At 42.7% G+C, this 18563-nt stretch overlaps 1 protein-coding gene across 2 annotated transcripts in view; it reads right to left on the reverse strand.

The window, feature by feature from the left end:
• The window catches only part of ZMPSTE24 (zinc metallopeptidase STE24), a 39093-nt gene extending 25703 nt beyond the window's left edge, over positions 1–13390 (reverse strand). The window contains exons 1-5 of one of the 2 annotated variants that reach the window (XM_060626493.3): positions 13066–13388; positions 10539–10685; positions 3830–3916; positions 2067–2183; positions 1102–1254 (exon numbers count right to left, since the gene is read on the reverse strand). In XM_060626493.3, the coding sequence (XP_060482476.1) occupies positions 1102–1254; positions 2067–2183; positions 3830–3916; positions 10539–10685; positions 13066–13188 (627 nt within the window). In that variant the 5' untranslated portion in view covers positions 13189–13388. Of the gene's footprint in view, positions 1–1101; positions 1255–2066; positions 2184–3829; positions 3917–10538; positions 10686–13065 lie in introns of both variants that reach the window. The other variant, XM_060626494.3, reaches the window with a different exon arrangement.
• Positions 13391–18563: the final 5173 nt, after the last annotated feature.

Here is an 18563-nt window from a genome sequence, read left to right on the forward strand (position 1 = left end):
AAAGTCAAATGGTCCATTCAGAAACTATCTTGGGACTTTCTGCTACTTCATAAGCCCATCATAACTTGGAATTCTGCCTTTCAGAGTAATCACGAGAGACCTGCATTCTTTGCTAAAAATTAATTACTAGACCTTGATTGTGTGCTGTTATTTGGGTGGTCTACTAAAATTAATTACCTGTAGTGTACAAAATTAATTACCCATAGTGTACACTGAGGTTGAAATGGCACTTCCTTAAGCATTTCTGGAACATTCCGTCTGCTCTTTCCTCTCACTTCATTGGCCATACACAGATATGTGCAAATCCAACTAGCACCTGTTCTTGGAGCTCGATCCCACCAGTGGAAAGTGAAGCAGTGAGCACCATGGCAATTCAGACTAAAATACACCTCATCATCAGAGGAGTTGAAGAGCTGATAGATGCTATTTTCTGGGAGCTGTGAACAGACTGCTTTCATTGTGTTGTAGTGTGTGCGTTGTGAAGTGGTTTAGAATATGGTAGAGAGAAGAAGCAAAGATGTGAGGAAGGGAAGATGCGGGGTGAGAGGGAAGGGAGGGAGAAGGAAGAGAGGGGAGGGGAGAAAAGGGAGAAGAGAAGTGAGGAGCAAAGGGGAAAGGAACAGAGAAGAAGGGATAAAAAAGCAAGAATGGAGGAGGGAAAAAGCAGGGGAAAGAGGGCAGAAAAAAATCAGGCAGGTTTAGGGTTTCTTTTTCTTATCGCTCTTAAATCTAGTCTCCCTTCAAAACATCCATGATGTTTAGGCACTGGAGCTCAGTAAAGAATGACTGAATGATCAAACCTAGTCACCCATTCTGGTGACAACTCACAAATGCACAGCCCAAAACTGCCTGACAACTATTAACGGTAACTAATAACCAGCTTCTAGGATCCGAGTCAGCATAAGGAGAAAAAAATCTACGGTCAGGGTCAGTTCTCCTATTTCTATACCCAAAAGCAGAAACCAAGGGGGAAATTTAGATGACCACTTATTTATATTTCATTTGCTTCTCAAGAACTGTTTACATGCTAATGAAGATTAAATCATAGTTATCTTGCCAAGAAAATTTTGTAAAAGAAAATGAAACAAAGATTTTACTCACCAGAGAAACAACTAATGTGAACAGCCAGGCATATATAAAAAAATAGTCTCCCCCAATTTTAATAATATAAAGTAGAAGTGAAGACACAGGCAATAAAATGCACTGAGTCACGATAAATTTCTTGACTGCATCTTTCATGAAGAAGCCCAAAGTCTGAAAAAAGAAAAGATCATCACAAGAAAATGAGAAACTGCTTTTAAAGTAAATAAGTGAATATAAAGGATACATAATTTTATTTTTAATTTTTTTAATGTTTATTTATTTTTGAGAGAGAGAGAGTGAGACAGAGCACAAGTCGGGGAGGGGCAGAGAGAGAGAGACACAGAACCTGAAGCAGGCTCCAGGCTCTGAGCTGTCAGCACAGAGCCCAACACGGGGCTCGAACTCATGAGCCATGAGATCATGACCTGAGCCGAAGTCGGATGCTTCACCAACTGAGCCACCCAGGCGCCCCTATTAAAGCAATTTTAACAGTTAAAAGGCAGTGAGTCTATATTATATGACACTAGGTAGTCTAAGACGACAAGTAAATGTCTGGCATTTTACAGTTCAAAATCAACCCATTTAAATGTTAGCAAAAGGATACTAGACTTTAGTACTAGAAAAGTTTATGGCAAGACTTTAACCTATGATCTGTAGTTCCTTTTCCTTCACTGAATTCATGCTCTAAAATAGCAAATTATGCTTCAATTATTACCAGCAGAGGGGAAAAAAAGCACAAAGAAGTCTTTATATTTACAGGAGAATATCTGAGGGGCGCCTGCCTGGGTAGCTCAGTCAGTTGGTCGTCCAACTTTGGCTCAGGTCATGTGTCTCCTTTCTCTCTCCCTTCCCTTTCTCTCCCTTTCTCTCCTCCCCTTCCCTGCTCGCACTCTCTCTCCCTCTCTCTCAAAAATAAATAAACATTAAAAACAACTTTTAATAAAAAAATAAATAAAAGAGAATATTTGTATTCTCTAGTTTACCTGTTGATTGAAACCATGTTTTTCTTCTATCACAAAAGTGTTATAAAGACTCCATGGCAAACCAGTCAATGCACTGAAAAGCGTAGCCAACAGGAGAAACACCAAGGACTGAGTGATCTAAACACAAGAAGAAAACAGCAGCGGTTTTTATACTGTAATATTAATTCCTTCTTCAAATGAATGATCAGTGAACAAATCAATAGGTAGTTGCTGAGTACTTACAGGATTTCAAGCAATGTGCTTGATTCTATGGGTTACAAAGTCTGAAACAACATCTGTACCTCAGAGTTTACTTGCCAGAGGAGGCAATAAAACAATGTTTCTTTTATTACATAGGCACTATGTGAAAGTCACCTGAAGCCATATAGACAAAATGGTTAAAAGAACGAAAAAATGAGAGACAGCTACATATGCTGGTGAATTCAAGCAAGGCTTGCAAGGCTTACAAAGCTGAGGAGACTCAGGATGCCACTCTGAAGAGGTAAACTAAAGGGACAGGAGAGACAAGGAAAGGAAGAACTCCTTGGAATTTACAAAAGCATGGAGAGAGAAAAGAGCACCCTGTAAGTGGAAGAGGACAAGATGGCAAGCCTGGTTGGGACAAGGCAGAGAAACTTATACTAGATCACGTCTTTAAAGAGTTTCGCTGAGGGGCGCCTGGGTGGCTCAGTCGGTTGAGCGTCCGACTTCGGCTCAGGTCATGATCTCGCGGTGTGTGAGTTTGAGTCCACGTCGGGCTCTGTGTTGACAGCTCAGAGCCTGGAGCCTGCTTCGGATTCTGTGTCTCCCTCTCTCTCTTCCCCTTCCCCGCTCATGCTCTGTCTCTCTCTGTCATCTCAAAGATGAATAAATGTCAAAAAAAAAAAAAAAAAAAATTAAAGAGTTTGGCTGATTTAGAAAAAGGTATACAGAAAAGGGACACAGGATGAGCTGAATTAAAACCCAAGGTACCTATACATGTAGAAGAGAGCCATCATTTCAAATAAACAATCAGGAAAGAGGGAAGAGAGTTGGCAATTTCCAACAAGAAGTCAGGAGGCAGTGTCCTAGCATCCACCACAGGTCAGGGAGTCTCAGGCTTAGGGCTTTGCCCAGGGAATGGAACTTCTGTAAGAATGGGTAGTCGACTCAAAGAGCTCCAAGGAGACTCTGAAAGATACATTCTCTGTCCTTGTTTGAAGTATCTGCTAACTGCGTATGGTACAGAGCGTCTGTTGAGTGGGTTCAACGAAATTCTTGTTTCCCCTTTCACTGGAAGGGGTTGTCCCTGAGAAATAGCTTGCCTAACTGAAGCACACATTCCCCAGTTCCCTTACATCTGAGACTAAATGACTGGTTCACCAGCAGGATGTGAATGCAAAGGATACTACAGAGCCAAGGGAATTAAGAAGAGGGTGTACTTTCTCCACCCCCTCATTCCACCTGCCTGTTGGACGCAGAGAACTCTGGGGCACTCAGGAGACGGCACAGCCATAAGATGAAAAGAGACTGGGTCCCTGGCTCCCCATGTGGAAGAATGTCACCTGTTGGCCAAAAATACTCATGCGAGGCTATTCTGTGATTGAGAAATAAAGTATTGTGATAAGCTATTGAAATTCTGGAGTGTGCTACAATAACTAGCATTATCCTAACATAGCATGTGTGGACAAGGATTGTACAAACGGAGAAGCAAGCCTAAGACAGAGCCAAAAAATTAACTTCCATATATAGCTGGCCAAGCAAAAAGTAAGACTCTAAAAAATATATGCTAATGAATCACATACCTCATATTCTGGTCCAAAGCCAGCATAGCCACAGAACCGTCCAGAAAGTCTCCAGAGATAAGGAATTCCTCCAAAAAGAAGAATAAGCTATAAAACAAGACATACTTTGGTTAAATTTGAAGACTAGAAATTATCAGATGAGAACATTTCATAAAGAAAAAGGGACAGGGGGCGCCTGGGTAGCTCAGTTGGTTGATCATCCTGCTTCGGCTCAGGTCATGATCTTGTGGTCCGTGATTTCAAGCCCTGCATTGGGTTCTCTGTTGTCAGCCTATCAGTGCAGAACCTGCTTCAGATCCTCTGTCCCCCTCTCTTTCTGCCCCTCCCCCACTCGTACTCTCAAAATATAGATAAAACATAAAAAAGAAAAGAAAAAAACGACAAAATAATTATCTCTGAAGAAAAAAGAGACCTATCTTATTTAGGCTAAAATATGCATTTACGTGGATACAAACCAATTGAGATACTAAGTTTAGCCTGGTAAAGTATTTATGCCTGTACATTTTATACGGATAAATTAGCATGGTATGTGAATTATGTCTCTATAAAGTGAAGCTGTAAAATAAATAAATGAATGAATGAATAAATAAATCAATAAATTTGACAAAAGACCACAACAAAAGTTTTATGGATCAGGGACTAAACTTAGAAAAGGTAAGCAATTTATCCAGAATCTCACGGCTAATGAGTCACATAAATGGGATCTGACCAAGGCTATGTGGCTCCCTAAGTGGCTTTCGCCTAAAAGGAAACAGCCCCCATTCGTCAGGACAAAGTATTAGTAGCAGTGTAAGTGGAGAGTCAGGTCCACCTACCAAACTGAGGGACAGAATGGGATATCTGTGCTTTCCCCAGGTAAGGAAAAGGTGAATCTTGAGGTAGGAGTCAGGGTTTCATAGGAGGAGGCCCCCTTCTCAGCACCACCCTTTGTCTTGGGCAGATAAAGTGAACAAAGATATTCACCAAATCACCATGACATTCGAATGAGCAAGCTGCTCTTAAAATCTGAAAAGAATGCATGCTTACAAAACACAACCTGCCACAACAGATACTAAGTTTATGGAACTAAAGAGGAATCGGTTTAGTTTTCCTTTCCCTGGAGTCTCAGGAACACAACGATCAATCACACTCCTTGGTTAGAAGCACAATATTCTCATTGGTTCACACACGGTTCATTGTGGTTTTGACAGGTTTTGGCACTATCGTATATTTCACGGGAAGCCTTCCAATCTACTTTCCATTTTTATATATGTATCCATAAATAATATAGTGATTTATATATGCTTTTTGAGACTATATATAAATAACATCATATTGTACTTATTCTACAACTTGCTTTTTACACTCTACATATTTTTAGATCCATCCACGATGATTGGTAAATGTATTTGTTATTATTATCAGCTTGTTCTCTGCAGTGTTTACGCCAAATTACACCCTCATCGGCAGTACTTGAGGGCTCCTGTTCCCTACAATCTCACCCACACTTGTTGCCATCCATCTTTTAGATGTTTCCCTGTATGCTGGGTTGGTTTAATACCATGGACCTCAAATATAGTTTCTGTACAGCAGCAGCAGCAGCAGCATCACCTGGGAATGTGTTAGAAATGCAAATACTCAGGCTCCACCCCAGAACCACTGAATCAGGAACTGGAAGTGGAGCCCAGCAGTCTCCAGGCCCAGTCACCAAAGTCTGAAAGTCTTGGGTTTAATAAATTGCTGTCTTAAAGGCTCCCTTAACTCTTCGTCCAGCTATTTCACCTAACCCAATCTTGAATGTAAACCCCGTCTTCCCAAAAGATATGCTTTGGCACCACTGTCTGGTATATGCACCGCCTGTTGAACTAATCGACTTGAGACGGCACTTCTTTCATCCTGTTCTTAATCCTAATAAATAATGCAAAATTAAGGATTTATAAGCCTTCTGGTGAAACGTTAAAACACCTATTATTAAAAGTCCAGCTTTTAAGTACGTATCAAGGGTAGTTTTAATATGAACTTCAAATGCATCTCGGAATGCTTTTAGAAACTGCTGTGGCAAACCTTGTTTAGTATACTTTGGGAAATGAAATATAAAACCCAGTACAGTAAAGTTTCCCTCTATTGATAATCTCACTGAACAGGCTGCTGGGATGTCTTATAACAAGAACTAATGAGCCCAACAAAAACAACTCCAGCACTTTTTTTTATAATATTTTTTTAACGTTTATTTATTTTTGAAACAGAGAGCATGAACGGGGGAGGGTCAGAGACAGAGGGAGACACAGAATCTGAAACAGGCTCCAGGCTCTGAGCTGTCAGCACAGAGCCTGATGCGGGGCTTGAACTCACGGACCGTGAGATCATGACCTGAGCCGAAGTCGGACGCTTAACCGACTGAGCCACCCAGGCGCCCCACAACTCCATCACTCTTAAACATAAGATCCCACTAGACTCTTGCAAAGCAGGCAAGACATATAGTCATTACCACATTATAGATGAGACACCTGAAAATGAGAGGTTAAAGTTACTTGCCCAAAGAAACCCAGTGACGAAGTGACTGCTATGTATTGAGCAGTGTACTAATGGCTTCATCGACATCATCTCACTCATTCAGTCCTTGCCACAAACCATGTGAGATATGGTATAATATGTATCGGCTTCTCATCACAAAGAGGGGGAAAAACGAGGCTCAAGAAGGCCAAGGTGCTCACTCAGAAATCCACAGAAATTGGAAAAGCAACAATTTCAATGTTTCTACACTGCCCTCCTCGACTGTCCAGCCCTTCCACTTCCTGATCAGGCTCTTCACTGACATTTGTGAGACACCAGGAAAGCCTGTCTCAGAAAGGCTGGACACCTTCTCTCTGGGTACTCTGTCACATTTGCGTGAACAGTGGCACCTGTAATTGGTCACACAAGGCCTCTGCTTATGTTCCTTCGGATAGAAAAAAAGAGGCAACAAAAAGTTTAAATCAATCTTTGCACTTGTTCTTTGTGACCAAAATATAAAAACTTATTAATTTTAATCAACACAAAATAGGAATTAATGAACCTGTCTTCAAACAGAACAGGATTTCAAAGTAACACAAAATGCTTCCCATCGAACAGTAAATAGAGCTACTAATTCCTCAAGGATAAATTCAGTACATTTATGATGTGGTCCCTAGAGTTTTAAGAATGGTTTCTTCAATGCAATTTTAAAGACTCAGAAGAGCAGAGTTTGAAACCCACTTCTCCCACTTATTATCGTCACTTGGCCGTTAAATGGACAAGCCATTTAATTTCTCTGAGCCTCCACCTTCTCATCCACAAAAAGGGAATAACAATGCCTACCCTTTCTACCTCAAAGCACTGTTGTAACATCAAACAGGCACATTACAAAGCTCTCTTTCTATATGTGTTTTCCCTGTCTCTGTCATCTCCTGGAACAAACTAGACCACCCCCATGCTCACCAACTGTAACAACCAAGCTACTGCCCATCTTTCCTGGAACTGTTTACTAGTGACAACGAAAGAGACTGAAAATGTTTTGCCTGTCTTTTTATAATGGCCCTGTGAGGGGTAAGCCAAAGAACTTCACAGAATCAAACATCAGTGAGGAAAGAGAACGGTGTCTAAATTCACCACCTCTGCTTCCATCTCTCCCTCTGAAGGATGATTTCACAGTTGGACCTTAACAAAAGAAATGCTTCAGATAAACTAATCAAAGCCAAATATAAACCACAATAAAGCCTGGCTTGGTTGGAAAGCATCAAGTTTCGATACTAATCTTCAATATCTCTGTAACTAAACCAGGCTTGGACTTGTAAAAAATATAATTTAAAAAATCAACATTGAGAAGACTAATTACTAGTAATTGCAACATATCCTAAAAGCCAAATGAATTTTGTTTTTCAGATAAGATTTAACTCTTCTCCTTAACTTTTCGCTACTTTGCATCATCCTGAGGAAATAGGAAAGACTTGTAATAATTTGGTTCTAATCACACTAGTCCGTAACTGTCAAGGAAAATTTTGTGACTAGCTGGAAATGTTTTCATCATTTAACAAAGCTCTGAACAGCTGGTTTCTTCTCTATAACTGAGGAAACAATTATGGTAGCTGACCTCATTGATTTTCAATTTAGGAATCTTTCTCTTAGTGGTACTGGAGATTTAAAAGAGGTCTAGAGGAATGGTGATGATAATCACGATCATGATGATAAAAATAATAATGGCCAACACTTACAGAGCATTGATAATGGATCAGGCACTGTTTGAATCTTCTCACACATATTAACTCATTTAATCCTCTCAACAACACTACAAATGAGGAAATATCACTACACAATTTCAACAGACGAGAAAACTGAGGCTCAGAAGTGGTGGCTTGCTTGAGGCCCCAGAGCTGGTATGGCAGAACTGAGATTCAGACTCAAGCCACCTGGGTTCTTAACCTCCACACCATGTACCTTCAATTGTTCTTGGAGGTGGAAAACCAACAACTGGTGTTTGGGAATGAAAAGAAACCTTACTCATTTTATTTATAAAGCACAGATATACATACACACAGTACAGAAACAGATATACAGTATATCTGTGGTATTAAAATTTCATGGAGGGGTGATTAAGAAAAAAAATGTCTAGGGGCACCTGGGTGGCTCAGACGGTTAAGCATCCAACTTTGGCTCAGGTCATGATCTCACGGTCCGTGAGTTCGAGCTCCACGTTGGGCTCTGTGCTGACAGCCGAGAGCCTGGAGCCTGCTTCGGATTCTGTGTCTCCCTCTCTCTCTGCCCCTCCCCCACTCATGCTCTGTCTCTCTCTCAAAAATAGATACTTTTTAAAATTTTTTTTTAATAAAAGAAAAAAATGTCTAAAAAGATACAGGGCCAGGGGTGATCATGAGAAAAAGACCGAGAAACACTGCTCTACACTATACAGCCTCTCTTCTTTCAGCATGGGGGGAAGACTGGGTCTGTTTTACTAAGTAAAAAAAGACCCATCACTTGTTTCATTGAAGAAATATGGATTATATGCTTATTTTATGCCAGTCACTAGATGCCAAATGATTACAAGACCTTAAAGTATCCTTTCTTTAAGGAATTATCAGTCTGGAGTGCCTGGGTGGCTCAGTTGGTTGAGCATCTGACTCTTGGTTTCAGCTCAGGTCATGATCTCACAGTTCGCGAGTTTAAGCCCCATGTCAGGCTCCATGCTCCTGATGCGGAGCCTGCTTGGGATCCTCTCCCTTCCTCTCTCTCTCTCAAGATAAAGAAATAAACTTTAAAAAAATAAAAATAAAGAACTATCAGTCTCACCATGTGATAAGTACTGACAGGAATAATGGAAGAATGCTGCCTTAACCAGTCTCGAGGGACAGGGGAAGATTCAAATGGTTTCTTTTATTTTTTTTAATAATTTTTCTAAATGTTTATTTTTGAGAGAGAGAGCACGTTGCACACACGTGAGCTGGGGAGGGGCAGAGAGAGAGAGGATCCAAAGTGGGCTCCGTGCTGATAGCAGAGAGCCTGATGTGGGGCTCAAACTCACGAAACATGAGATCATGACATGAGTGAAATCAGAGGCTTAACTGACTAAGCCACCCAGGCGCCCCTCAAACTGTTTCTTAGAAGAGATGATGTCTCAGCTGGAACCTAATGGAAGAGTGGGGATTAATCAGCCTCCAGCAAGAGAGTAGACTTGTAGAGGTGAGCACCCCTGATAGATACTAGCATGTGAAAAAACTCAAAGTTACAAGAAACCAAGCTGGACAAAAAAGGAGAAAGAATTTGGGGGAACGAATAAAAAGATGAAGCTGAAGTAAGCAACGGCCAGGTCAAAAGTACCCCCAAAACTCATGCCAAAAAATCTGGACTGCACCCAGAAGGAAACAGTGAGCCAGTGATGGGTTTTATGTAGGAGAACAGCATGATCAGAATTATCCTTCAGGGTTCCTCTGGCTGCAGTGTGAAGGGCAGTAGAAAAGTTAAGACGGGGGGCGCCTGGGTGGCTCAGTCGGTTGAGAGTCCGACTTCAGCTCAGGTCACGATCTCGCGGTCCGTGAGTTCAAGCCCCGCGTCGGGCTCTGGGCTGATGGCTCGGAGCCTGGAGCCTGCTTCCGATTCTGTGTTTCCCTCTCTCTCTGCCCCTCCCCCATTCATGCTTTGTCTCTCTCTGTCTCAAAAATAAATAAACGTTAAAAAAAAAAAAATTAAAAAAAAAAAAAAAAAGAAAAGTTAAGACGGAGGCAGGAAGGCCTGTAAAGACTGCTGAATATCTCAGAGGGGCGCCTGGGTGCTTCAGTTGGTTTAACATCCAACTCTTGAATTTTGGCTCAGGTCACGATCTCACGGTTTCATGGGTTCGAGTCCTGTGTCAGGCCCTGCGCACTGACCTCATGTGCAGAGCCTGCTTGGGATTCTCTCTCTCTCAAAATAAATAAATAAACTAAAAAAAAAAAAAAAGAAGAAGAAGAAGAAGAAGATCTTAATATCTTATAATAGAAGGTTCTTTTTCACACCTGACCTACGATAGTTATCATATGCCACAGTTTTCAACTCACTAACAATTATGTATGAGCCTCTTTTGCTCCACACCCATTATTACTGGTAACAAAGGTTAAAAAAGCATTCTGGGATGTGTAGATATGGTACCCTCTTTTGTGTCATAAGAATACAAAATGAAAACCAACATTACAGAGTACTAAACATTTCGATAAGTTGTCTCTCCAGAAAGTAATTTACTCACAGTGCCTTCAATCTCTGAATAGAGTCCTGACCAGAAGCTGAAAGTACTTTTATCCAGCTGATACAGTCGGGATTTCTCAAAGGTTTCTGAATCCATGATCTGTCCTAACTCCAGTGGTACATGAGTTGTTGTTTTATATATCCGTCTCTGAAATATTTTGAAGAAAACACTTTGAGACACTCAAGCCAACGCTTTATTACAACAGTCATTTATGATCAAACACTGAGTAGTTACAGCCTTAACCTGTCACTTAAGCCTACTGAATTTGCTTTACAGATACACAAATATTACGTTTGATCAAGTGCATTGACCGCGAAGACAACTGACACAGCAAAGTAAAAGCAGAACAAGAGACTCGGAGGCTAGCTGACAAGGGAAAATTAAAATCAGGGCTGTCATCACACTTCAGTCTGCACATGTAAACCAAAACTGTACATCACAAAGGGTACCACTCACTCCAAGAAAAACATACATCCTATATAATATAGAAAACAAATTCATGGAAAGGAGAAGGAAGCCATGCTAGCCATAAGTATTAACAGATATTGTAGCTAATTACTAAACTTGGTCCTGGAAGCTAAATTCAGAGAAATCTGAGGAATGACAAATGGAAACAGATCAGGTCTTCAAGAGAGACAGACTTGGGGCACCTGGGTGGCTCAGTCAGTTGAACACCCAACTCTAGATTTTGGCTCAGATCATGATTCCAGGGTAGTGGGATCGAGCCCAGGGTGGAGCTTGGCACTGAGCATGGAGCCTGCTTAAGGTTCTCTATCTCTCCCCTTTACCCCTCCCCCCTGCTCACACACTCTTATCTCTAAAATTAAAAAAATAAAAGACAAACTTTATCATTATGCCAAATTCGAAATGGTAAATTTCAGACCACGGGACATAATACAGGGCACAGAAACTAAGCAATATAATGGACAGTATCTCCTACAATGGTTTTATGACACATGGCTTCCCTATACGTTGTTGGGCACCTTACCAAACCCTCAATAAAAGGCATTACATTAAAGCATAACTGAGGAGGCGCCTGGATGGCTCAGTCGGTTAAGTATCTGACTTCGGCTCAGATCATGATCTCACAGTTTGGGATCAAGCCCCACGTCAGGCTCTGTGCTGACAGTTAAGAGCCTGGAGCCTCTCTCTGCCCCACCCCCAGTCATTCTCTGTCGCTCTTTCAAAAATAAATAAAAAACATTTAAAAAATTAAAGCATAATTGAGTAAAGGAGACATTCTCAAAAAGCAGTTACTGTAACTGGGCTTATCGTTAAAGTAAGACAGATGGATGTTCAATAAGCCCCTCAATTTAGACACTATATACTGTGTTTACCTTATCCAAAGGATCTTCTTTAGGACCTCAAGATTCTGTACTAATAAAGTTATCCAAAGATATCTATGTCAGAGAACTTAGTGCTATACAGCTTAACACCTCTTTAAAGATCCTGAACTAGGGGGCACCCAGCTGGCTCAGTTGGTAGAGCATGTGACTCTTGATCCTGGGGTCATGAGTTTGAGCCCCACATTGGGCATAGAGATTACTTTTTAAAAAGACAAAAAAAAAAAAAAAAAAGACTCAAAAGACTAAAAAATAAGTAAACAAAAAAAGATCCTGGGCTAAAAGAAGAGATCAAGACACAACTCAGCCACTGATGAAAAACTAAAAATTCCAATTTAAAGATTCATGCAGAAAGTAACCCGAGAGAAGAAATGTGTACTGTAGAGGAAGGTAATGCTCAAGAAAGAGTTCTGGCAGTTAAAAAAAAGGTTCTCATAGCCATCAGGTTGACACAATGACAACATAGAAGAATGTAGATAAAACAAATCAGCAATCAGAGACAATAAAGCAGACAAACTTAAGATCTATCTCATTTAAAAGTTTGCATCTCCAACAGCAGGCCGTTCATTATGATTACCTCCAGGAAACTGTTATTAAGTAACTTCCAGTTTCTATTTTACAGCTCTAATTGTTTAAACAAAAGAACATATTGTTCTTTGGGCAAACCAACATACTGTATACATGTTTGTTTGTTTGTTTTGTTTTTTAAGGGAAAAAAGTTCAGGTCCTTAGAAGGATTTGTTAAGTCTTTATTTTCAGAAAATGGTGTCCTAATCCCATGGTTGAGCATCACCGGGAAGCTGTGACTGGTAAAAATGTTGCATCTTCCTTTTAAAGGCTCATGGGTCTCTGCCAAAGGTAAAGGAGATAAGTCTGGGCCTGAGGATCCTAAGAAAGCTGTGGGCCAGGCACGACTCAAGTCAACTCAAGTCGGCCCTGACTTCCCTTTCACCAGGCCCTAACCGGCCTGGGTCCCAGGATCACGTCGCGGAAAACCTCCCAGAGGCACCAGATACCCTCAAGGCCAAGCCCGCCATCGGGCCAAGTTAGGAGGCCTAGTAGGGACCCATAGGGTCGAGGCTGATGCTGGAGCCGCAGCAATCATCCAGGGACTTGCGGGTCGAGACCGACGCTGGCCCGGGCAGGTCAGGTGTCGGGGTCAGGTGGGCCCCGTCTAGGCTCACCTGTCGCTGCGCTAGGAAGGTCTCCCAAAGATACACTGTCCAGGAGAAGAGCAGCACGGCCCCGAAAATACGCTTCTCGGCCGGCATCTCCCACATCGCGTCCAGCGACGCCCACATCCCCATGGCCACCCGGTTCCGTCAGCTCCTTCAGCGTGCACCGGTGCCACACCGACACCAGTCCCCTCAGAGCGTCCCCGCAGTGCCACAGCGATATCCGTCCCTTCCGAGCGCCCCTACACCGACACCCGCCTCCATCCTACCCCTCGGCGCAGCCGGCAGTGTTACACCAACACTCTTCCCCACGGCGACGCCCCCGGTTCCTCCTACTTTCTGCAGGAAAAGGACAATCCCGCCTTCCCCACTTCCGGCCCAAGGCGGGCCGAAGTCCACACGCCGAGTTCCGGCCTGCGGCCGCTGCGGCTCGACCGCCAGGTCAGATCACTCGGAGCTGCGTTGCACCAACATTCTTCCCCCTCCCTCCCTCCCACGCCGCCCTCTCGCCGAGGGTTCCGGCCTTCCTCCTGGGCCCGGCAACGCAGCAGAGCTGTCGCTTTCCCCCGAGGGGGAGGTGGCGTCGTTCGGTCCCTGGCTTGCCCTGGCAGGGCTGCGGCCTGCGCGGGACCTTCCCGGCCAGCGCAAGCCCACTGGTGGTCGGGACTGAGCTGGGGCTGACTCAGAGGGGGCCGCCACTCCCGCCGTGAGGAAGCGGGGAAGAGCCGCAGAGGGGCCGACTTCGCCGGCTCTGGAAACCGTGCTTCTGACCTGGCGCAGATCAAACTGTGGCTTGGCGTGCCCGGGACACCTTAGGGCTGAAAGGGAGAGCGGAGAGCGAGACTAGGCATTCTTAGTGCGGGATTTGGGCCCATATTGAGGTGTTCCGAGTGCAGACCTGTTAGACAGTGGGCGGTAGTGATGAGATTTGCGTTTAAAGATGTCGCCTCTGCCACCCCACGTGAAGGCGGGGTGGCATCTTGCCTAAGAGAGTGTGTCCTGGAACAAAGCAAGGAAGGCGTGGGTTAAAAACACCTGAACTGAAAGAGCCTTACTTTCCTTAGGGACCAACCCCTGTCAAAGCTCAGTGCCATGTTTATTTTGGGATTGAGAAGTGACATGTGGTCACGGGGGCGCCTGTTAACACATTTATTTGACTTGAAAAGGGAAATTTTTTTCTCCCCAAAGAGAAGCCTAATTTGGTTAGTTGGTTTGTCAAAGAGGCTGGCGTTGCTAATTTGCATAATTATTATTTACAATAAGTTGAGCTAAATCTGCAGCTGCAACTAAAATATATTTAAATTACAGTAATATTGTAATGCTAAAGATGTGTTGAAATTAACAATATCTCGAATTTCCCAACTCTTCCTAAATGCCTCGAAGAGAAAAGTAATCAGTATAATTAAAAATCACTTGAGAAAGTGAAGGACTCTAATGACTGGATAACAAGTTCTTTTGTTAGATTGTTTCCGGGTTTTTGCTTGGTTTGCTTTGCTTTTAACAGAATTGGTAGTAGGTCTATTTGAACTGCCCACTGAGGAAGGAGCACTCTTTGACTTTTGGCTATCACTCAGAAGAAAACCAAAGAATTGATCGACAATTCTGTAACAGAATTACCAGCATTCCCTCGTGAGTCATATTTCTTGGCACTGTATCTATGAAAACAAAAAAGAAAATTGAAGCAAAAACCCTGTTAATCTAGCAGTAAGAAACAGTCATTTAGATACACGAATTAATTTCTGGGGAACCCTCATCTATCTCACTGAGAGATGTGTTTCCAGTAGAATTTTACCTTTTATATTTATGTACTATCAAAATTTATAATCATGTCATTTTGAGCAGCTGTATATTAAAGATAATTGTAATATTACTAAGCTCAGAATAACTCAAATACATAAAGCCATACAATTACAGGGAAAAAATGTTTTTAATTTCCCTTGATACATATTTTTATCACGAATAAGTGATCAGTAAAAGGTTTTTGAAATGTAAAAATTATTGTCTTTGGATAACATTTTATGGAGTAAATATAATTTAGAGATGAAAGAACAATATAGAATTACCAAATGTTAAAGAGCTTGTGTGTAATTTTAAATGGATGATGGTGGTCACTGAATTGTAACATAGAGTCTGTTGGATACATTATAAAAAGTGATTTGACAGTGTTATCTTAAATTGTCATTATTTACAGTTTGCCAGAGTTTACATTCATTGCAACTATTGAAATTTGTGATCGGGGGTCCCTGGGTGGCTCAGTCGGTTGGGCATCCCTTTGGCTCAGGTCATGATCTCGTGGTCTGTGAGTTCAAGCCCCACGTCAAGGCTCTGCGCTGACAGCTCAGAGCCTGGAGCCTACTTCAGGTTCTGTCTCCCTCTCTCTCTACCCCTCCCCCACTCACACTCTGTCTCTCTCTCAAAAATAAAATAAAAACATTAAAAAAATTAATACATTTGTGATGAAAACTTTAGCTATCAACTTAAAAATATGAGGGGATAAACACTTTTTCAAAATTCCCTGTCCCTTGGGCTATCATTGCCACGCCCTCTTTGTTTTTCTTGCCTTCACCTGTCTGGGTTCATCTAGCTCCATCCTGCTGCAGTTTGTCCAAAAGCCTCACAGAAACTCCCGCCAACCAAATGCTGTGACTAAAGCGAGCACAGGTTTAGAATCAGGCTGCTTGATTGCCAGCCACAGTTGCACCACATATTAGCAAGTTACTTAACCTCTCTGTGCATTGGTTGCTCATCAGTGAAATGAGAATAATAGTACTTACCGCCTCCTATTGTGAAGATCAAATGAGAAAAATCATGTAAAGCTTTCAGCAATGTATATGGCTCTGAACAAGTGCCTTATAAAGACTAGCTACTCGGGCACCTGGGTCCCTGGGTCGTTCCATCAGTTACGTGTCTGATTCTTGATCCCAGCTCGGGTCTTGATCTCAGGATCATGAGTTCAAGCCCCACGTTGGGCTCTGCACTGGCGTGAAACCTACTTTAAAAAAAACAAAAAAACCCCCCCAAAAAAAAAACAAAGCAGGGGCACCTGGATGGCTCAGTCAGTTAAGCGTCCAACTCTTGATTTTGGCCCAGGTCATGATCTCACGGTTTGTGGGATCAAGTCCTGCGTCTGGCTCCGTGCTGACAGTATGGAGCCTGCTTTGGATTCTTTCTCTCTCCCTCTCTCTCTCTGCCCCTCCCCAGCTTGTTCCCTCTCTCTCAAAACAAAACAAACAAAAAGGACTAGCTACAGGCTCCCCCAGCTCGAGAGAACTGCATCACAGTGTTATCTGTCACCATGTATCTGAAGAAATGGAGGAACAGGGGCGCCTGGGTGGCTCAGTCGGTTGAGCGTCCGACTTCGGCTCAGGTCATGACCTCACAGTTTGTGAGTTCGAGCCCCGCATCAGGCTCTGTGCTAACCGCTTGCTCAGAGCCTGGAGCCTGCTTCAGATTTCTGTGTCTCCTTCTCTCTCTGCCCCTCCCCTGCTCACGCTTTGTCTCACTCTGTTTCTCAAAAATAAATCAATGTAAAATTTTTTTTTAAAAATCTTTAAAAATAAAAAAAAAAGAAAAAGAAATGGAGGAACAGGAAGCTGGTAAGAGGTTGCTAAAAGTCAAGACTGGAATTCGCTCATTCATTCAATGAATATTGAATATCTGCTAAGTATTAGGCATTGTTTTGAGTGCCTGGGATATAACAGTGAACTAGACAAAACCCCTTTCTCTACTGAAGCTTACGTTCTTAGTAGGCTGGGGTAGATAGAGGGGAAGACAGATTATAAGCAAATGCATGACAGAAGTGGAGGAGGTGATAGGTACTGTGAAGAAAAAGCAGGAAAAGGGGGCTATACTATGTTGGCATGAGGGGCACCTTCTTTATATAAAATAAGCAAGGAAGACCTCTCAGATTGACAGCTGAGCATACACCCAAAAGAAAGTAAGAGAAGAAGCCACATAGGTATCTGGGGAAAGTGCAGAGACCCTAAGGTCAGATAATGCTTAGTATGTAAGGAATAAGAGGGTGTGGAAAGAGGAGAGAGTAAGAAGGAGGGTGAGGCAGATCATGTCATCAAGCACAGTCCTTTAGACAAGAACTTGACTTCTACTCAGGGTGAACTAAGAAGCCATTGGAAGGTTTTAAGCAGAGGAGTAATGTATCTTTGCCCTCTGTGTGGAGAATAAATTGAATGGGGACACAGATGGAAGCAGGGAGTCCAGTTAGAAGGCCATTTTGAGAATCCAGGTGAGAAATGATGGGGGCTTTGACTAGGGTGGTAGCAGTAAAGGGAGAAGTGAATTATGGAAAGTGAATCCTTTCCTACCCTGTGCAGAGAGATAGTGTTTGTAAATAGAAGGGTTGGTGTGTGTGAAGACTGAAACGGGAGCCTCCCAACAGGCTGTCATCAGGGTTTTCCCAAAGGAGGCAGACTGAATGTGGAGGGGAAGGATTCTCCTCCCTATGGAGTGGTGGAGGATAGTTGGTCTAGCCCAACTGACCTGAACGACAGAGTAGCTCTCAAGCCCTTTCCCCATTTTGCCTTGATTTTCTGCTCGCCACACATCCAAGTTTCCTTAATTGATGCCCTGGACATAAGTACTCTGGTCTCAAGAATGACCCACTCCCCACACTGGGAACGAACACTTGGTATCAGTCTCTTGTGACTGTGGTGTGACCCACACACCCTTTCTGGATAGCTGAGAGCCAGGTGACTCCATCAGTTTCTACCACACCGTGCATCCTCATACAAGCAGCCAGCCTGTTTTATCTTTTACATCTAGATCATTCTATTCTGTCTCCCATACGGACTACCAAATCTATGTCACTCTCCTGTCTAAAAACCTACAATGACCCATTTCCAACAATATGGTATGACCTTTAAGGCCCTTCATTACATGACATCAGTCTACTCTTCTGGGCCCTTCTTCTGACACTTTCTTTGAAATACCCCAGAAAAGTAACTGAAACAAGATGACTAGAACTATGTAGGAAGACACTTAAATGTGGACTGTGCAAAAATGGAGATAATGACTTCAATTAAAAAAAAATTTTTTTTTAAAGCAGTCTCCTATCCAACATGGGGCTCAAACTCAGGACCCCGATATCAAGAGTCACATTCTCCACTGACAGAGTCAGCCAGGTGCCTTGAGACTTTGACTTTATTTAAAAGATTGCATGGCACTCTTTAAGCAGCATAGTGAACAAACTCCTCACCTGCACTAACAGATAATGCATACTTGGTAAATTCCGTCTGTTCTGTTCACCACATCATGAATTTTTTTTAAATGTTTATTTATTTTTGAGACAGAGCATAAACGGGGGAGGGTCAGAGAGAGAGGGAGACACAGAATCTGAAACAGGCTCCAGGCTCTGAGCTGTCAGCACAGAGCCTGACGCGGGGCTCGAACTCACAGACCGCGAGATCATGACCTGAGCCGAAGTTGGACGCCCAACTGACTGAGCCACCCAGGCGCCCTCACCACATCATGAATTAAAAAAAAAAAAATGT

Source organism: Panthera onca, chromosome C1 (genome assembly GCF_046562875.1).
Source record: "Panthera onca isolate mPanOnc1 chromosome C1, mPanOnc1 haplotype 2, whole genome shotgun sequence".
NCBI lineage: Eukaryota > Metazoa > Chordata > Mammalia > Carnivora > Felidae > Panthera > Panthera onca.